Source organism: Mastacembelus armatus, chromosome 10, assembly GCF_900324485.2.
Source record: "Mastacembelus armatus chromosome 10, fMasArm1.2, whole genome shotgun sequence".
Lineage (NCBI taxonomy): Eukaryota > Metazoa > Chordata > Actinopteri > Synbranchiformes > Mastacembelidae > Mastacembelus > Mastacembelus armatus.
In genome coordinates this window covers 6667307-6689601 of record NC_046642.1, presented here as the reverse complement: position 1 = coordinate 6689601, position 22295 = coordinate 6667307, and the positions used below count along the sequence as shown (strand labels likewise).

Sequence of the window (22295 nt, the reverse complement as noted above, 5' to 3'; positions counted from 1 at the left end):
ACTGAATTGAACATAATGGCCTTCCTGTCTGTCTGCTTTCTATGCAGGATATCCAACCCAGGGATTGCTCAGAAACATCCCAGGGACTGGCATCGGTCCCTGGCCTTCAGTTGTACAACCACAGTTAACTCTGTGGCCAGTGCCATGTTCAGGCTCTGCCTTAATCACTGTGCTCAGAACGTGGTGGTTAAGGAGTTACGCCATTTTGGACAGTATCAGTTGAATGGTGGCAGGATGTTCTGCTGTGCCTGCCTAGCCATGCGGTTTGAGTCAGTTTACAATGTATTTGCAAATTAGGTCAGATAAGATAGGCCATTTGCAGTGCTCAGACTCATGCAATCAAAAGATGGCACGTAGAAAAGAATACATAGACGCTTATGGTATAATGAGCCCCAGGGTTGGAGCTGGGCCTCGTCACCCACCAGAATGCTAATGTGAACCATAACATAGAAACAATGTTTACTTAGTGCTCAGCACTGTGCTCAGAGATAATTTGATTTTATGGATTTTCAATTCTTTTTCTTAATTTCTGTCAGTCTGTCTGGCCTTTCCTTTTCATATGCTACCTTGTCTCTATTTGGGTCGTCCATTTGAATGTTTTTTGCTTTATACGTTAATATACATTTGTCTTCACTGATGTTTCTTTTATTTTTTTTATCTATTTCTCTCAATTTTTCTTGCAGCCTCTCTGCAGGTCCGTCTTCTTCCCAGGTGTGGCCCATATCAAGTTAACAAGAGCAGAAAAGTATAATTTACTGATTCACTCTGTGGTTAACTTTACCCTTGTCCTCTTCCCACTTTTTTACTCCATTCCCCTGTTATCCCTCACTCCACCAGTCTCCACCTCTCCCGATCTGTGCCAGTGCCTAATTAGAATCACCCCATTGTTTCCATCCCTTTATTTTATTCATTCTTTCCTCTCCAACCATCCCTGTTTCTTGCGTTTTGTTGTTATTTATTTATTATTTGTATTGTGAACACTAACACACACTCTGGTTAAGGTCATTTTTGGGCCAATTTGGGATTTCTAGCCATTCAGATTATAAAACCAAACTCATTTTATGACAAGAAACGGAATATCACCACAGAAGTAAGAAGTGCAAAAACTGCAAAAATCAAGTAGCTTATATAACCAATGAAACTGTCTTTCTACCCAAATGACATCTTGACACACGTCTGCCTGGGTGAAGTTTCTTCATCAGGTCTGTACTGGCTGACCCTGAACTGTGGTTGCCCTGTAGGCAGCCAAGGGAAAAATCTGTTGGATCAATATAATCTGTTTGGCTCAATATGGCATGACATTACTATTATAATTATGTTGTTTGTATGCATTAGTTTATCAAAGGTCACTGAAGACAGCATAGAGTTCACATGTATCAGACTATAGGACACAGTATTTGCATATGGAGGTAAATGCACCGAGTAAAATCTGACAGTGCTGTTGCAAGTACATAACAGCTGAGGATTTACATCAGTAGAGTATCTCAAGAAACACTCCTGAATATGTTTTTTTTTTCATATTACAACACTAGTAGTGTCACCATAAAAGGAAAACCTAAATCCAATAAATCATGACACCATGTTGAATACACAACATGCCATAGAAATGGAACACGCTGCTCTGTTGTCCTGTCCAAGTAAAGCCACATGGACCACACTGGTTGCAGTGTCGATACAGACCATCCACTTGCAGCTCAAAATTTATAACTGAGCAGTCTACTGTACATGTGCAGACCATATGCATTGACAAATGTGTGAACAAATTAGTGTATGCAGACATCAACTGTAGTATAAACAGAGACACATGGGTGTCAGCTGTCTGTGTCCATTTTGAGTATATATGACCATTAACAGTTTAACACCTTACACTGAGCTATTACCAGCAAGCAAAGAGCTGATAATGTCTTGAATATCTTCTAATGTCATGTCTAAATACATTTGATTAGAATAAATGATAATTTCTTACATGTGGGTCCCTGTTTGTTCATGACAAAAAGATTTTAAGTAACTTTTAAGTATACATATACAAAATATGATGATTTAAACTATTTATGACTGAAATATGTGATATAGAAACAGTCTTGCCTTTTTCTCCTACCGCAGAATTTTGCAGGATTTGCAATGTGATGTAATGTCTTAATCTTGAAGTCAGATTTGTTATGAGCCGACTGCAAACGCAAGGCTACCAGTATCCCTTCATTCTGCTGTGACCTCGTCTCTCTCCACAGAGACAATAGAACAGAGCAGGGCCAAAACCACCGAGCCAGACGTCACATTCTTTGAAAATCACTGATTGAAATATATAGAAAGGAGAATAGGGAGGGAATGAAAAAGCAACAGACTCATTTCTCCTCATCTCTTTCTTTCTCTCCGTCTTCTCTCATCTCTTTCTCCTTACTTTCTGCCTTTCCGCCTCCCTTTTGCTCATAATTCTTTAAATTACGCTAACATCTGCCTCTGTCTCTTTCCTCATTTGCAGTCAGCATTATTACACTAGCTGCTACATTCATGCAGAAGTAATAAAAGAAACAATATTTATATAATACTGTGTAATAAATTTTCATACCTTGGTAAGATAACCATAAATAACATAAACATTATATCTCAGGCAAAATGATTGGTAGCCTCTGTCACTGTTTCATGTTCCAATTAAAATTGTTGCTCTTACACTGTGAAGGGTTTATTTGTGTCCATACTGGACTACATGTTGGAAATTATTTTTTCCCTCAGCCTTAAACACATTTCAGGATTTGCCACTGCAAGAGTCGTTGGCCGTTTTTGGACTGGCAGAGTACTGCCCTCTCCCTGTCTTGGATAATAAACCTACCTGTTGATTTATTCTAATAATAGAGATACAATATGGTATTCTATTCCACTACATCTACCCTTCTTCCACAGTCTTCCAAAGTGTGAAGGCTTGTGGTGGATCATCTTCCCATCCATCACATGTTTTGCATGGTGTGTACTGTTGTCTGTGCTTGTGTTACAAAGTGAATATACCTGAGACAATACGGTATTGACCCTTCTATGATATATCCCTCTGACATCGCTCCCCTTCTTTGTTTCTACTACAGACAGAGAAGCAGACAGAATCAATAGGAGCCAATCAGCAATAGACAATGATGGGCATAGTCCCTCTCTCTCTCTCTGTCTACTTCATTGTAAAATTGGCCATCCATCTCTTTCTTCTCCATCTTTATCTTTTTTCATGCCTTACTGTGCTTTTTCTATACATATTTCATTCCTTTTACCTTTTTTCATCCCCCTTTCATTCAGTTTTGTGTGTGTCTCTAGAATGGTGAGGTCAGAAAGATTCAATAGGGCATGATGTTGGGTTTTGTCAGCACTGGCTGAACCACACTGTACAGCCATACATTGCTCCACTGGATGTATCAAAAATTCTTTAAAATGAACAAAAAGCAATAAGAATTGTTCAGTAAAGTATTTATTATATCAGTTTATTTTAATGAGTGTTTATATGTAAGCAAGAATCGATAGTTGTGATTTTTAACTTTTAATGTTTTTATACCATATTTACACCTAACCTTCAGAACAATGCATGGAATGTATGAGTTTGGCCAATCATAATTCAGTACAGATGCTAAGAACATGAATACATTTCTCTGAATTATGTGTCCTACCTATACACGGTTGTTGGAGGGTAGTTGGCAATGTCGTAGATAAGTCGTATGTGTCCCTGGTACAGCTCCAGAGCCAGGGGGTCGTGGTCCTCCTTATACAACAAAAGACCATTGTCTTTATCTGTAGCCACCTGTGGGGACAAACATATTTTACAGTGATATTGATGGGTGATATACTGTTTATATGACATATTTATTTTTGTATGTATGTTTATGGAAATTACCATAATAACTGTGGCAATAGAGCAGACAAAAATCATACCACAGGTCAAATCAGTTATGAGACAGGACAACACAATTTTAGAGCTGATAGTATATAGGGAGCTGTTATTTCAACTATGATAAAACCTAAACAAATCCCAGACAGGTTATATTTTAAATGCTGATTTCTCAGCACTGCTGTTACCCTACTGCAGACTGTGAAGTTTCAATGTTTGTCTTCTTTTATTGCTGTCACACATTAGTATACATATTCAGCTATAAGTAAAGCTATTGTTTCGAACCCATTCATTTTTTCCCATAATAGCCTTGTCTGCTTGTTTTTGGAAGCTTAGAAACTTGATGACATTTTGAACACTACCAAATGGAAATTCCACCATGCATGTCTCTAAACAAGGTCACTTGCACCTCTTGTCCACGCACACACTTGACATGTCACACTTGCTTACGTGCACCGCTAAGCGCTAACTAACTAGCAAGCAGAAATGAGGCCAAAGGGCCAAGCATTTAACACTCTGGCTTCAATGGAGCATAGCCAAGTTAACACCTGCTAACAAGCTGCTGGAGAAAAGAAGAGACCGAGCAAGTCACGAATAGAAAAGGATGGAGAGGTGTCGAGAACAAAAGAGACTGAAAGAAAAGAAAGACAAGTGTTTAAAAGAAAGAAAAACATACAGTGATTTATAAAGTGAGTGGCTGCTCTTTCATTCTTTTATCATTTTCTTTCTCTCCGAACTGCAGCTCTTGATAGAGCTTTAACAGCCTTGGCACTGACATTGAATGCTCCTGGCAGAAATGCAAAAGTACAGTACATGCGCACACACGCGCGCGCGCGCGCGCACACACACACACACACACACACACACACACACACACACACACACACACACACACACTCTTTTACATGTGCCCACAATAACAGGTGGTAAATAGCAATTAAGACTGCCCTCCTTTTCTTGTTTCTCTTCACTCACTAACACTGTCATTTATAGAAAGTAGAAAATATGTCTCTATTAGGATATTACTCTCAAGTGTCTATGTATGGTCTGTGTAAATGAGCATGAATGTGTGTGTGTGTGTGTGTGTGTGCATGCGCGCAGGCATGAATGCTCAGTATGACTTGGAAACAGAGGATGTAGCAGATGTTTGCTTTGCTTCGTCGGCACTAAGTCGTGCAACTCTATAGGCTTGATTTGAGCAGCTCACAGCTCTATTTCAAGCAGCCTAAAAATGTTTTCCATGTAGTGCAGTAAAAGGTGCCTTTGTGCTTTCACAGGCTGACATACTTAACACAGTGCTTTTTATATTCCTACAAAAACAGGATATTTTGGCGATTTATGCAAAGGTTGAAATGTTCTTTAAATACTTCCATGGATTAGAACAACTTTAAAGATATTTGTGAGCAGACATCAAAGGTTGAGCGTACCTGTAATGAAATATGAGCGGTCGGACGGAGTTTAGCACCTGGCAGCTCCACGTACCCATCGCGACCCAGGAAGTGAACTGTGGCCATTTTGTCACATTTGTTGCCGTAGAAACCGGACATGCACCGGCAGATGGGCTCCCCAGCAACCACCAGGCACTGGGCGCCATTCTGGCAATCTGATTGGTCGCAGGGGCTGGTCTGCAGCAAGATCATTGGTGGAGGGTTCTCGCAGAACAGACCACTGAGGGAGCAGTACACAAACAGAAGAAAATCTGTAAAGCTTTAATGGGGCGATTAGTTGGGTCTGTATCCTCTGATAAAACAAGTTTACTTCTGTATTTTGCCTCATTACATTACATTTGGAGATTCCACCGGAGAAGGATGATGGCAACAGATTTTTAGTTTTACTCTGGATCTTCTCGGTGAAACTTTTCTTTGAACTTCCACATTTTATCCAGAGAGTTTCTTTCTACGTTTTCTTGGTTTCTGCATACCTATCACTTCCTTTGTCTCTTTTTCCCTGTCCTTTGTGACGAAATTGTTTCTCTTTTGTCAACAGTCTCTACTATAATTAAACACATGGAGCTGCATCTGCTGCATCCACACACACATACATGCAAATACTATGTCCAGAGAGTCAAGTATCTGATTATGGAGCACCATCTGTACCTCCTCCCAGTCTGGGCCTGCAGTGTGTGTACTGTGTTTTTGTGTCTTTGCCTTCAGGACTCTTACCTGAAACCCTCTTTGCAGACGCAGGTATAGCCATTGACAGCATCGACACACTCTGCTCCGTGCTGGCACTTATTCTCTAGACAGTCATTATAGTCCTGCTCACAGAGTTGGCCCACATAGCCCGGTAAACACTCGCACCTAGAGTGACATGGGAATATGATTGGCAAGTATTTTACTAAAGAGCCGACAGGTTTTAGGTCGTTACTATATGTTTTCAATAACTGTGCGTTTCTTGATGAAGTGCTTTGACTCAAAAAGCTTTCAATAAGCTCAGTTTTGAATGTGCATATGCAACATGACTTCAAACAAAGTAATCAACTTTACAATTTTCAGTTTAACAATGATCCCTATGATTCCCCTTATTTCAGCTTTTCATGTTTTGACCTTGTCATTTTGTTGTCACTTCCAACTTTCAGTGATATGACCTCTGACCCTTTAAAATACCAAACTTCAGTGAAATCATTCACCTGTAACTGCGGCCAAAATGCATGCACTTTGAGTCATGCTGGCAGGGGTCGAAGCCATGGAGACAAGGGTCAATCACCTCCTCACACAGGTCACCTGGTGAGAAAGTTAGAGAACAGAATTATTTCTTTAGTAAAGCAAACTCCACAGGTATGCATATATGTATGTATGTATGTATGTATGATTTCTCAGAGCAAGAGAACTGAGTGAAAGGAAGAAAAAAGTGAGAAGGAAAATTGAGAAGAGGCCCACCCTAACCTTTTCACACATGCTTTGTCAGCGTCAAATACCAGCTGAAAGAAAGAGTACAAAAAAAGAAGACGAGGGGCGGAAAAAGATCATTTCTCCATGTAACTATACTGTCTGAAGCCTGAAGATAATGTATACTAGAAGTCCTATTTCATTTAAACACACACACAGGGAATGGCATTATCAGTTCTTTCTCAGAGCTGATGCAAAAAACGGCTTTATAAGCTGTGTAACAGTGGCTGTAGTCTACAAACACACATACACTGCTCAAAGGGTGAGAAGGGTTAACTGTGTGTAAAAGCAGTAGCTGACATTGGTCATATGATGGAAGAAAGGATTGAGAAAGGTCAAACACATTTCCCTCATTCTCTGCCTGCTTTAGTCTAATCCTGCTTCCTCGCTCTGTCTGTCTCTACCAGTCCTTCATCAAGTCACTGTCAGACTCATGTTGTTCCGAGCTTCAATATACTTCACCTGCTGGAAATGACATCATTCTGTTGGCTGCAGCGAATGCACAACAACCTTTTGACCTATGAAGTGTACATGAAACCTACTAGACATGCTACACTATTGCCTACTTTTGAACGTTCAAGATACCACGTTCATTTATTAGTGTGAAATCATGGTAATGGTAAAGTGCAACTTAAAATGGCAAAATTGCACACAAAATGGCTGTATTGCAATTTTTAAGATCATACCTTCATGTCTTCTTGGTTATGGAAACCTCATATCAGCTATTTAAAAGTGATTGTGACCTTAAATCTAGATTTTTTTCCTGCCAGTGCAATTATGACGTCACACCTATAGTGGTTGTTGACGTTACTTGCAAAGGACTGTCCACTTAATGTGAGACCTGATGATTATACCGTGGTTCACTGAGCTGAGTGGAGGTTTAGAGCCAAAGAAACCAGCTGTGTGTGTGTGTGTGTGTGTGTGTGTGTAACAGCTGTCCGTGGTAAGGTGGCTGGCACTGAGTGTGGCTCCTCTTTGCCAACAACGATAATGACACGGTGTTGGTGTGTGTGTGTGTGTGTACACTGAATGAGATCCAGTGTCAGAGGGGACCAGCTGTGTGTGTGTGTCTTTGAAGACACTGTCACAGATAAAAAACTTAACTCTGCAGTCAGCACTTTTGCTTCAACTTACTTGACCCCACAAAGGGAGGTCTCTCTCCCTCCCTCTCTGTCTGTCTGTCTCTCTCTCTCTCTCAGTGCTCTTTCCCTTTATTGGCTCTTTCCTTACCTTTCTCCTTGCTTTCTATGGATGTTTATTTTCCCTTTTCCTTCAGTACACAGTCCCTTTTTGCTATTTTACTGTTATTCTCCCTCTCTCTCTCCTGTGTGACTGCTCTTTCCACCACCTAGGAGCAGTTTCAGGCCACTGTGGAGAGGCTGTCCATTACTGACCTACCATCCAGTGAAGTGGAAAATATGATTTTGTGTGTGTGTGCTGTAGTGCAGAGACTTGGTGACCCTCCTACCTTCTCCGGGGCAAAGGCTGAGGGTTTCAGAAATATGAGTGTAAAAGTAAATAGCGCATGTATTTATTTGTATAAGGTGAATCACCGTCAGTGCAATATACTGTAGTCACTTTACTTGGTATTTACTTATTCATCCATAGATGTCCATATGCTGTACATACCCATAGGCACATATCTACACACAGTAGATCACATAGTTTTTGTAGCTTCATAGTTTTATTCCACTTAGTATTTTTTAATATTTTTAATTTCTTATTTATCTCACATCTTGCTACTTCTGGCTCTCTGCTGTGTACTGTACTTACTGTTGCAACAACCCGATTTCCCCATTACGGGACAAATAAAGGTTTTCTTATCTTATCTTCTTATCTTATTTGTGTGTGTGTGTGTGTGTGTGTGTGTACCTGTGTAGTTGGGTGGACAGATGCAGGTGTAGTTGTTGACTCCATCGACGCAGGTGGAGTTGTTCTCACAATCATTGTCTTCACAGTCGTCTGGGTTTATCTCACAACGTTGGCCTTCGAAACCAGGTGGACACACACAGCTATACTCACCAACACACACATACAGAAAATGTGTAACATTAGATGGTGGATGGGCCTGTTCTGAACACACACTCCTGCTGCACATCTTGAAATAAAATCCATTAGCCAGTTCAATCAGCTGCTTACTTTCATGTTTGCTTAAATTCTCCTGTAAGGGCTTTAAAGAAAAACAATTTAATCTTTATTCTAGAGGGTTTCCCTCCATCCTTTGCTGGTTCTTCCACACCATTGGAGTCAAAGCATATCTACATTTAGCGGTCCAATAAGAGACACCATTTCATGCCTCATTTTATACCAGAAATGAAATTTTAACATGGCTGTTCAAAGTTTAAACTATTACTGCCACACACTGCTTGACTAGCTGCTTTAAAGTTTAGACGGAAGCAGTAATTCCTTTTAAACACAGCCCTTTGATTCATGTCATCTGTTCCTTAGTGGATGTTTCATTAATGAACATTTGAAGTCAAAGTTCCTCCAGCCTCCTCTGCCAGTACTATTTAATAAGGCAAAATCAACCCACCCACAGAAAAAAAAAAAAGAAAAATAGTGAGATAAACTTAGTTTGATGGTGCTACTGTTGGACACCGCCCACCTGGGGCACTCTAAAGGAATTATCAAAGCCTCCTCCTCTTCCTCCCTATCTATTCATCTTCCTTCTTCCACTCACCCTTCCTTCATTTCACCCTCCTCTCTTCTTACCAGCCCTTAATCTTTCCCCTTTTCCCACCCTTCGTATCTCAGTTTGGTTAACTCCTTATAACAGTTCACACCTTTCAGTAAAGGTTATCCCCCAACACACACACACACACACACACACACACACACACACACACACACACGCCCGCCTGCCCGCCGCACGCACGCACACACACTCGACCACAGGTGCAATCTGCAGCTCACCATCTGCATGACTCTCTGTTACTCTCTGTTAATTTTATTGGATTAGGAAGATTCAGTCAAGTTCATTGTAACACATTTAAGCACAAGTGATTGACAATTATCAAGTCATACACGCACAACACACACACACGCACACACACACACAGATGCACACACACACACAATCACATTTATTTGCAGTATGATGTATTTTCTGTCCTTCCCACTCTCTCACACTTGTAAAACATACTCTGCTCTTTTGTCCGGTTTTCATTCCTGTTGTTTCACTTTGTACTTTTTAATCTAACCTTGGAGCCTCCCAGGTTTTTCCCACACTAGCACTTATCTCAGCCACTCTCTCTTCCCACACCACTAATAATAGTCATTTGCTATCCCCACTGTGTCTGCTGTTTACAAAGGCTAAACTAAAAACTGCATTTACCAGTTTTTAATCTACGGGGCAGAAAGACTCAGCACCTGAGATAGATTAAGCCTATAATAAAACTGTTCTGTCAAATATATTAACAAAACAACACAACCGGTCATGAGATTTACATTGGAGTCATGTTTTGCACCACTTCAGAAAAATCCAATGAATAAAAGAGGATATCGGGGTCTTTGTACTTGCTTGATTAACTTTCTTTACTTGTTTTCTAGAAAATGCTGTAAACCGTTTAAAGAACAGTTTAGGGCTGATGGGAGGTTGATGAGAACTTAAAGACATTCACAGTCTATGTGTGAGTTTAAAAATGAGTAAAAGTGGCAGGGCTGTGATGTCAGGCGTTGTTGCTCACTGTAAGGGATCCAATTCATTATGTCAGGAATGAGAACGAAAGAAGAAAAATAAAAAAGACATTGAGAAACAAAAGACAAAGAAATAGAAATGAGAAGAGCACTGCCAGCACTGAGAGGGTCAGAGAGCACTGTTTCACAAATCAAATCCCAGTCTTGACATTTAAACTATATAGTTTGACAAATGGGCTCCTGCTAAGAACCGAGGCTAATTGGACTTTGGATTGAATAACCCAACTGATTATATAACATGTTAAAATGTCAAAAGGGCCTTGCTCTGATTCTTTCTGTCTTTCTCCCTCTCGTTCTGTGTGTCTCCCATAGGGCACAAGTTACTACCTGTGTTGGTATTACCATTAAGAGACGATCTGTAAAGGGTAAAGAGACCTCTAATAGTATTACCATGCAGGATGTTAAAGGCCAGATGCATATCAAAGCTTTTCAAAGGGCAAAGGCCTTGTTAAGGGCTGCAATGAAGAAACAACCCTGGTTAAAATATTTATGACAATTGTTTCAATCAAAGGGAGTGTTTCTCATGAACCTGGGATGGTGGTGAGGGTGATTGTAAAAACTGATGACACTGACAGGAGTGTCTATGGAATAAAACTACCTAAGCCGCCTCTTTGACCCTTCAAAGATTGTAAAAGATAGTGCATTTAATGTGGTTTGGTTCAATTTAATCAAAGGGATGTTAAAAATGCAGCAAATCAAAAAGCCATACTACATACAGTCTGTTTTTAATTTATCACATTTCTAAACATTTGGTGACCACTTTGATTACATTTGGTCTGTGGCCTTTTTCTAGTCTTACATTTGGTCTCTTGGCACATATTTCCAAATCAACTTGGACATTTCCATTACTTTCTTTCTCCAAAAGGGATAAATTGTGAGATGATAGGGGACAGGAGATTACAGTGTTTAATATTTTAGATTATGCATGAAGAACATTTAAGATTGTTTCAACATTTACAGCTGTCTCAAACTGTGAAAATGTAGTAGCAGCCTAGATGTGTGAGAATCAAGTTTAATATCCTAGAGCAACTGAGAAAAGAGAATGAGTGGTATCCTGCTCCCTTAACAACTGCCACGAGGAGCCCGTTGACCCCGTGTCTCCAGTGGAGCTGCTCTGCAACCAGGAGTCAAGCACTGTGATTGTGTTGGGCAGCTCCCAGGTGTGACTATATGAACTGGAGAGCTCCTGGAAAGGAGCTAGCTTTTGCAGTATATTTTCACTGGATGAATATACAGATGTTTAGAGAGGTCAGGAATATATGGATCATGAGTTTCTGCTTAAGTTATACATTGTTTAAGAGTTATATATGTAAAAAATGTTACAAGATTTGTTATGGGTGTGTTGTGTGTGTGGAGGTAATTATATTGTTATTCTTTCACTTTAAACGCATTGACTGCAACAGTCAATGCAACAGTTAAATATCAAACTTTATTGTTAATCCTAACCGTTGACAAAACAATGTAACCTTAAGTTCCATTTTGCAGCTGTCAAAAATCTCAGTCAAATACAGGTAAAGCTTAGTGCTACCCTCAAACCTTCGTGTGTGATCTCAAGAAATAAAGATGGACAGTTTTATGCACAACCAATGAAATGACAGAAGTTTAAAATGTCTCTTTGGGAAGTTAAGGGTGCAAAGATTTAATGAGCAAGCAGTATGGAGTTTCCTCCTCAGAAATGTGCGCTCTCTCCCTGCATGTGCCCACATCTTCTAACACTCACATGCACACACAGGCAGGAAAACACATAAGGACAAAGTAAGTTGTTATCTTGGATAATGCACTGGCCGGTGACGAAAGACTGTCCACTCCAATCACCCTGTCTATATTTCTTAGGGTTGTGTAAAGTTAATTTTCCCATTAGGGGAGAATACAGGGTGGGTTTTTAAAACGTCTCCACTGATAGAGTTGGGCAGCAAAGTAGAAAATAAGACTTGACCCACAGCCTAAATGGATTCCCAAAGGACTTCTCTGAAATGACTCTTTCTTGTTTTATTCTTCTCAATGACTGATAGGCAATATATATGCTAAATGATGGTCGTATTGATGGTTTTAAATACAAAATAAACTGTAATTGAGAACCTGGCATGCAGTTGCTAGCACAAGCACACATACATGCAAATGCAGTCCTTTTTCAATGTATGAAACAGCTTCATGCTTTAGCAGAACTCAAAGTTTTACCATTTTACATGACACATTAATTATTAACAGATATCGTTGTACCTGAAGTGGTCTTCATGGCCAGGCTGAATGTGGCAGGTTCCTCCATTAGAGCAGGGGAAACTAATACAGGCATTAATGGGTATTTCACAGTTTTGACCCTGGAGGAGAGGAGAGAATAAGCTGGGACTTAGTGGTTGAATACTAAATATTTGTCTTCTAGAAATCATTTTACTATTCAAACAAAGGCCTTTATGGTCCAAAATGCTTTCAAACCCCTCCACTACCACCAACACCTTTTTACACAGTGCCTCTGACTCAACAGTTATGAGAGAGAGATAATTCCTCCCTGTGGTTCCCTATGATTTTCCCTCACCATTTATACTGACAGACAACAAGCAGTGGAAGTAATAAACTACTAGCTAATGATGGAAAAGAAAAAGTCCAACTGAGGGATGTCCGGGTGTTGCAGGGGTTATAGCACTCAGCCACCACCACAGAGACATATGTTTGATTCCTAGTGCCAGCCGAATGATTGAATACAGTTGGCAGCGTTATTTTTTGGAGTGGAAAGCTACTGAGCGATTGTGTTTTTGTCACTACATCTGAAAAGTCATAATTGTTATGAGAACATTTCTGTTTCCGTTCCATAAAAACTGGCCTATAGCAGAAGATGATATATAATTGTCTGTGCATATAAATGGGTTTTTCTACATGAAAGGTAAACAAGTAGGACTTTTTCTCTATTGCTTACATTCAGAGAGTTTCCATTTATTTTTTGCACTTTATAATTAACTACCAGTTTTCAGTTTCAGGAGAACAGATATTTGTAAAGTTTAGCTGCACTGGAAGAAAACAGCCTGCAGAGATCCTGAGCCTTAAATAAATCTATTCTGGTTGGGAAATTTAAAAATATAACCATTTGTTAACCAACCACTCCAATTTTATAATATTGTTTTTTTTTCTGCACAACTACACAACACATACAGTCTGTACATATTCACAGATGTACAGGTAAAATATAAAAACACACATGGATACATCACATTTGGTACTCGTGATTCATTGCTTTTCTAACCACACACCTGTTTTCTGAATAAACAGCTTTCACTTGGAACTGTATTATGTATCAGAGTCCTACACACACACACACACACACACACACACACACACACACACTGAAGCCTGTAGTTTTAATTTCAAACCTTTGGCTGCCAACACACCCACTTCCTCTGATCAAAGCCATGAAGAGGACGTTTATTCTTGTTTTCCCTCTTCATCTATCTTCATTATTTCCTCCTCCCTTTTCATTTTTAATGCAGGTCTTTATTGATGTTTTGTTCACTCCCTCTTTCATTCAACCTCTCTTTTAATATTCCTTTCTTTTAGGTGTTTTCTTTACATCTCTAACAGCACTTAACACTTTACTACATTTCTTTCTCTTTTTTTATACAGCCACCCCCCTCACTCTATCCCTTTAAATGCCCTTCACTCCTATCTGTATCTGTATCCCCTCTCCTTTCTCCTTCTCTCTACCACTCTTTTGTTCTCTGCTGCATCTTCTTTAATTCCTTAAACAAATTTTAATTAACACAGTGGACGCTCATACATAAAGAAAAGCATACACACAGACATATATCTATGCACACACACACAGACACACACAGTCCTGTTTCCCAGTCACTGACCTTGGCATGTGATGTTTTAATTAAAAGCAAGACAAAAGCTTAGTCCTCCTGTAGAGGCCTAAAGGTTATGAAGTGTGTCTCTGTGTTTGCATATTAAAATTGCTTGTGTACACATACACAAACACATGAAAACACACACACACGCACGCACACACACCCACGCGCGCGCGCACACACACACACACACACACGCACACACACACCCTCACACACACACACACACACACACACACACACACACACACACACACAATCACCTACAGAGTCATATAACAAGCAAAACTAGTGGCTAATCTGACACACACATACACAGATGAGTCTTATATTCCACACACACACCCGATGCAAATTGTCCTTTCAGTAGTAGATTTGCACATCTTCACTAATGCAGGGTCCTGACAATTATTACACCCTTTGTCTTTTGATCAGTCAATACCTCCAGTGGACCCAGCTGCAGTCATCATTTCTCTATTGATGAACAGGCAGATACATTATGCATGCAAGGCCAAAGCTAAGCCTGATAATACTGCTAATACCACAGGCTTATGCCGCATGATGATCCATCTAGGATACGTTTCACACATGCAGCCAATTCCAGCAAATGTAAGATTCTTTCTGCTGCCTTGGCTGCTAAACTCCATAATTCAGAAGTTTTAAAATACAGATGAAGCTCTTAATAATGGATAGTTCACTGAGACTGCATGTAGCTGTTACTGTGGATCAAAGGAGCGAACATGGAAATACTGTCAGGATTCAAGGACACATTTCTACCCCTGCTAAGTGCACTTTCACTATGGACAAGGCACTTTGGAAAAGGCTTCAGCAAATAGCAAAGAGGTTGGTAGAGCTGAAAATCTTAACTAAGATTTACTACAGCAATATATAAAAAACCGTTAAAATTAATATGCATAACACAGAACATGATAGAAACCGACATATTAAAATGCATATTCACTAACAAGAGGCAATGGATTTAAATCCTTTTTCATGTAAATTTAAAGAAAATAATTATTGGTACACTTGCTTGTGCTCTCAAGATGACTCACTGCGGTATTGTACTGCAGATTAAAGACAAAGAGCTTGCTAAGCCCAGCATGTTATCTACAATCTCACCTTGAATCCATATGGACAGCTGCAGCGGTAGGATCCAGTGGCATCAGAGACACAGGTACCATTGTTTTGGCAGGGTGCTGCCAGGCAGGGGGCGCACTTTGACATGAGACCGATATCTACTGGACCTGAGAAACGTAACAGAAACGAGACCAGATGAGCAGAAAGAGGAGAGATGAAAATAAGAAAACAAAAAGAGAGAAAACAAGTTATTCTAAGGATCTGATTCACTGTGATGATGTGAGGTACCTCTATTTTCTCAGCACCTGTCACAATCCACTTTAGACTCATTTTTAACTTCAAAACCAAGTCCGACATAAATACACGGCCAACTCTACCCATGTCTCACAGTTTCATTATACATGCAGGACCTTGTTTTTCAAGATGTAGCTTTCTCCTGTGTGAAAAAAAAGTCCACTTCTAAATTATTTTCCCCTCTGGGCAGATAGTTGGGGAGCCCTGAGGCAACATTCTTTTCTGAGTGAGGATGGAAATTTTTTTTTGTCACTCAATCCTTATCCATGAAAAAAACATGTGAGTGATGTATTACTGATCAAGCTGACAGCACAATAGTCCCTGATACACAAGGGCCTGATTGTCTGGAAAATTTGTCTGACACCTTGAGGCGACTCAAAGTGGCTTACTCAGAATAATATGATTAGCTTTAAAGCCCTCCACTTCCAAATGTAACTGTTTCAGCCTGTGCAAAAATAATTCGAAGTGTATTTTATATTTTAGTAGATTTTACTTCCTTAAGAGACAATCTCATCAGAGATCCCTAAAGAGAAAAGGTTACACAGAACATCTTCACACAGATTTCATTCATTTCTTCTACATCATCATTTGTAAAACAACTGACTACCACACAAATGACACACAGAGAAACACACACTTCCACACTTCTCACTTTCAGGCCAACAATACATTTAGAATTTGATTTGTTTTGATTGTGAAAGCATCACTGAGTTGTTTTCAAACTCAGAAACTTGTTGTTGATTAACGGCAGCCACTGATCTGCAAAGAACATACTCATTCAAATATGAAACCACTGGCAGCCCTCCTCACCTAAAATACAGATGCAACCTGAGACTGTTCAACAAGTTGAAGCTTGGGTTAGAAGGCTGCTTAAGGACAAAACCCAGACTAATGGAAGGAAAGTAAACTGCATAGGGAGGAGTAAAATGCTACCAGCATCACAAGTGCAATCACAATTCCAGCCTAAACATTTAAAAGAGACCTCTTAATGAATTTCTCTGAACAAATCAGAATACAGATCATGGTCAGTGTAATTGATAATTGATTCCCGGTTTTAAACCCCTCTCAGTTCTCTAATCTGTCTGAATCTGAGGATTAACGCAGTGCTGAACCAGATGACAACTGGACAAACTGTGGAATATTCTGTAGCAGAAACAAACCTTACCTTTACACTGAAATTTGGTGAGTGGTGTTGTGAGCAGCAGTCTGTCAGCCATGTCAGGAGGTCCAGCACAACGAGCAATGCCTGTTTAAAAATACAGTTTATTGAAAGACAGCCTACTTTGCCATTTCAGATGTTCACAAGTATAGTATGATTGTGTGATGTTGACATCAGTTTTTGTGATGTGTACCTTAATAGTGTAATGATTGAAATTTCTCCTCTTACCTGGCTCTTTAAAACCAGCCTTAACCCACTGTGACAGCCAGCGCAGGTCACAGTTACAGTACAAGGGGTTGGCACCAAGAGCCCTACACACACAAGAGCACACAATTAAAAGCATTGCAGTGATACATACCTTTCCCTGCATACATAGATAGATAGATAGATAGATAGATAGATAGATAGATAGATAGATAGATAGATAGATAGATAGATAGATAGATAGATAGATAGATAGATACTTTATTCATCCCCCACGGGGGGAATTCAGAATACATAACACATAATACAGAATACATAACACTTAATGTACACACACACAGACACACATAGGAACCTGGGGCTGTGCTTACAAGTGAGATAGAGAGGTGAGGTGGTTGAAAGCTCCTTCTGGGATAGTTGAAAGGTCATTACCATGAAGAGTCCTGGAGAAGCGAGAAACAGAGAGCAAGACAAGAGTGTACATGAATTTTAAATACAATACTGACCTATTTACAAATTTAAGAGGTTGCTTTTTGACCCACAGTTAATTTTATTGTGTATTTAATTAATATGACTAGGCATTCAGTGTTTCTTGGTAATCACACTTTTTCCAGCAGGGAGAAAAATAAGCATTTGGAAATGTGATACTAACCCATGATGCTATCTGTTATTATTGCTGCTTTCACATCTACAGTACGTACACTCAGCGAATGACTAATGCTGCCACTATTGCTCCTGCTACTATTGCACAACTGCTAGTATTAACTGACTGGTCTATATATAGATCAAAATCTTGAAACTGTGCTTGAGGCCTGCCCATAAATGATAGTGCACTATTTAGTAATTTTACAATGAATATCTCAACAAACCTACTGCATTATATCCATCATATCAGAGGGAAATGAAACTGACAGCACAGCTGCCTAGTACTCGATTTGCAGCAAACTAATATTCCAGTCTGACTCTGAGTTGCTGCAAGCTAAATTATTTAAATTATATGTGGTTCCTCAGCAGCAGATACACCATCACCCACTCTTATAATGGAAAATAAATAAAATATTTATGAAAGAATAACACAAAATAAACAGAAAGCTTATTTTCATTGTTTGGCAATAAAGCTTGTCCTGGTCTCTGAGTGGAATATAAACTGTCTCATATGGTCATCTAGCAGACTACAGTGTATGGTTGAGTGTGTATGTTAGTGTGTGTGTGTGTGTGTGTGTGTGTATGAGAGAGAGAGAGAAGGAGAGAAAATCATGGACAAACTGCAGGCTGTGATGTGTATCAGTGTATGTGCATTTTTGTTTTGTGCCTTTGGGTTTTTGTGCATGTATTCGTAAGTGTAGATGTGTGTGTTTGTATGTCTGAACGTTTGTTTCCAAAGGCTCAAAGATTGCAGTACAGTATGTGTGTGCTCTTTGTGTCTCGCCATTTGACTGTGTTGCCTGCTGGATATAAGTTCACATTCCATTAGAGCAAAGGGCTGTAGCAAGGGACAGCTATCAAACCACCACTATTGGAAATGTGTGTGTGTGTGCGTGTGTGTGTGCGTGTGTGTGCATGTGTGCATGTTCAGGTCGCCGTGAGCAAGTGTGCGCAGCTGTACATGTGCACATTCTGTATATGCCTGTGTGTGTGTGTGTGTGTGTGTGTGTGTGTGTGTGTGTATGCACGTGCTTGATGTCTTTACGTGTTTGTGTGTTTGTGCATCTATGTATAGCAGTTTAACAGCCCCTCTGCAAGGCTGGCCCACAAGGGCTTGTGGGTAATGAGCAAGTGACAGTGATTGCTGCCTGGCAACCAGTTGCTATGTAGGGGCAGACAGGGATCAGTCCCCACGGCAACATCAACTAAAATGAAAGGAAGAAAGGAGGGAAGGTTAAAAAAAGCGATTGCTAAACTTGCAAGGTGAAAGCCTTGTAAGAGATAGAGTCAATAAATAGAAAAGGCTGGAAACAAAGCTGACTGTTCTGAGGGTGATACACTGACTTTTTCTCTCTAAACCAACCAAGATGGTCAACGTTCTGCAAGAAATGTCCACAGAGAATTACATAAAGCGCAGGTTTCAAATCGCTACTCGTGATTTCATGCTGGTTAGGTTTTCAGTTGAAAGTTAAAGGATTTGCATTATTCAGTATGTTAAGCTTTTTGATATTTAGATATTAGGATCATGACATGAGAGAAATCTATTTAAAATGCTACTGCAGTGAAATTTCAATGATAAATTGCTGGTTAACAGTACATGTAAAATGTTTTAGAATTAAATGCAAATACTACTGTCAATTAATAATATTGTATTGTGCAAATGTATCTTCACATTTATTGTATGTGTGTCTGTCGTGTTTAGCTACTCATATGTGTGTGAGCGTATGGTCAGACAGCAATATTCCCATGCACATTGGGCGTGTAGGTTTGTGAGACAGAGGGTGGACAACCAGATGGATGACTGAGAGAAACAGAGGCTGAAGGTCGATTCATCAAACACCACATTTGGGCGGAGAGAGAGAAAAGGAGGAGAGGATGGATGGAGGAGACAGAGGGAGATATAGAAAGGAGGGACACAAGGAGAGAAAGGAGAGAGAGGGGCTAAAGCATGCAGATAGGGAGGGAGTATAAAGAGGAGACGAGAGATTGTCATTTTTATCTCTTTTAGAGCCCTGAAACAACAAGTGATTGGGTGGTTGTGACTCATTTTGTGACTGGGTCTTAACATGGCACTTGGCCTGGCACCACGGGAGTGATTAAACTTTGATTTAGCTCAGTACTATAACTAGCAAAGGGGAGTGCTGAATATTGAATGCACTGCAGCACTTAAAGATGAAGCTTGCTACTCACAACAGGCGAAGTGACTTGAGCCCGTCGAAGGCATGGACTGGGATGCAGCGAATCTGGTTATAACTCAGGATCCTGGAAAACAGAGGACATTAACAAGGTCACAAGACTTAGCTCCTGACAGAGGAGGCTGCTTTTCAAAACATTATTTTCTTGGATAGAATCATTTTCAATTCTTTAATCTTGTATTTTAGGCCACATCCCCAAATGTATGAAAATGAATGTAAAGGGGCAGAGAGAAAAAAAGAGACAGAGCAGAGGGAAGAGATGGGAGGTGACACAGCATATTTGGATTTGCAATAAGTCAGTACAGTACCTGCAGCCACACTAGGTTAAACAAGGGGAAATTATCAGGGGGGTGAACAGCTTTAATAAAGCTATAAATTCCAGTTGGGGTAAAAGCCTGTCAGAGGCAAAACTGATGAGTTTGTAATGTCACCTGCCACACCGCAGTTCATTTCAACTGATTTGAAACAACTAATTAACCAAAAATTAAGTTCAGAAATGAATTAAAAGGAAAAAGGCCTGAATTTAAGGACAAAGTTCTGATCATGAATGAGATAAAGTTGGCCGATTCAAGGTGACATTATAATAACATAATTTAACATGCATCCTGATAATGATCCTTTTGTAAAAAGCTGACTGCTGCTGTCTGATATGTACCTTTAAGACAGTTGGTAGCCTGGAACTATATTTCTCCACAGTTTCTGGTCAATGACATCCTACAGTAAAGTAATTCCCAATCATAATTACTGATTATCAAGCTGAAGGTGTGTCTGAGTGGAACAAGGGAAAAACCCAAACATCTTACTCAGGTTAACAACTGGCTCCCATGTGAGAGAAAGAGGCCTTTCAGCCAGTAGATCAACAGATTAATTTAAAGACTGGAAAACCCAATGTGGAAATTGAAACACTCTTCTCCATTTCTACCTCTTCCATTTCAACTCTTGGCAGGGTGTGCTTAAGCAAGGCATTTCACCTGAGGCTGACAGTACTGTAAAAGTGTGTGGTTGCACTGGGCAACTCCCAGGAATGAAACAGTGCAAATATGTGATATATGAAAACATTGATGGAAAATACCCAGCTTTCCATGTACATGCAAAATCCAGGGAGCTGATTAACAATCTATGTAACGCATCAAATAAGCCAAAGGCAAAAAGACAGAAACAAACTTAGGATCACAACAGCAATAAAATGAATTTGTATGTAACACAGCAGTAAACCTAGAGCTGAGTGGAATGTACAAGGAGCCAAAGCAAATCATAACAACACTCACTCAATCAACAAGTTAATTGAGTGAGTTGTGCAGAAATGGATGGATAGTTAAAAAAACTAAGATAGCAATAAAATGTAAAACATTGTACAAGGTATGAATTAACAAAGAGATAAGACAGAGATTGAAATAAGACAGTGACAGGGATTGGGAGAGCAAGATGCAAAAACAGGAGTAAACATAAAAGCTGGAAGGAGACATAAGATGTACACACAGATGGGAAAAGAAGCAGGTGAATATAACAAAATAGGTATAAGCGTTGAAAACAGTGACTGGTAAACATGCACACACAACTCGACTTGATGTATGACATCAAAACAGGGGCAGAAATACATGGTATGATCAGGTGTCTGCATTGATATAGTCACTTACAGTGTGGCTAGTTGGGTCATATTGTTGAAGGTGTATGGGGCCAATGTGCTGATGCTGTTGTTGCTCAGGTCTCTGTATAGATATAAATATACAATAACGGCACACAGACAAGCATGCATGTACAGTAAATGCTGTGTACATGCATATTATGTTTGTAAACTGTCTGGATTTGGCTTATGTATTCTGTTCAAGGTTATGTGAACGGTACATACACCAGTGACAGCTGCTTCAGGGTTGCCAGCTCCTTGGGCACAGATGTCAGCATATTACTCTCCAGGTAACTGCAAGGAAAGGTGTGTAGTTAATGTAGCATGTATTACACACACACATGCGCACACACACAAGAGGAAGGGGACATGAGTTGTACTGTCTCAAATATACATTTTTTGGTATCATTGGTGGTCAGAGGTGGTCAGTTGTTTACCTCACAGGGACTCAACAAGAATGGGAACTGCATCCTTGACATTTTTACATTTTAGTAAACATATGTATACAAAATGAATGAAAAAAAAAAAAACTAGAACATAATAAATGAGCCTTAGGGGTGTAGGTATGCATATTTTTGAACATCTGGAACACCTAGGTGTTTCCGCTTGCAAACACAAATGTGTTAGAGCAGCAAATGTTATTTTTAAAAAGTATTATTATTTTATCAAACAATTTTTAGTAATAGAGAAGGACATTATTAGAGAAAAAAGAGAATAATGCAGACTCAAATATCTGGGCACAATCATAGTCTTAAGCCTGTATGCTGATGTACAGGAAGGATTGTTGCAGCAATTATCTTATATTTTCTGCATAA

At 39.7% G+C, this 22295-nt stretch overlaps 1 protein-coding gene across 1 annotated transcript in view; it reads right to left on the bottom strand.

The window, feature by feature from the left end:
• Positions 1-22295, bottom strand: part of slit3 (slit homolog 3 (Drosophila)) — a 212868-nt gene that overhangs the window by 9866 nt on the left and 180707 nt on the right. Inside the window, exons 21-33 of the mRNA XM_026330723.1 lie at positions 21706-21774; positions 21494-21565; positions 19852-19923; positions 17388-17459; positions 17041-17123; positions 16819-16899; positions 15402-15526; positions 12664-12761; positions 8620-8759; positions 6489-6582; positions 6022-6159; positions 5287-5527; positions 3642-3772 (exon numbers count right to left, since the gene is read on the bottom strand). Coding sequence (XP_026186508.1) covers positions 3642-3772; positions 5287-5527; positions 6022-6159; positions 6489-6582; positions 8620-8759; positions 12664-12761; positions 15402-15526; positions 16819-16899; positions 17041-17123; positions 17388-17459; positions 19852-19923; positions 21494-21565; positions 21706-21774 — 1416 coding nt within the window. The remainder of the gene's footprint in view (positions 1-3641; positions 3773-5286; positions 5528-6021; positions 6160-6488; positions 6583-8619; positions 8760-12663; positions 12762-15401; positions 15527-16818; positions 16900-17040; positions 17124-17387; positions 17460-19851; positions 19924-21493; positions 21566-21705; positions 21775-22295) is intronic.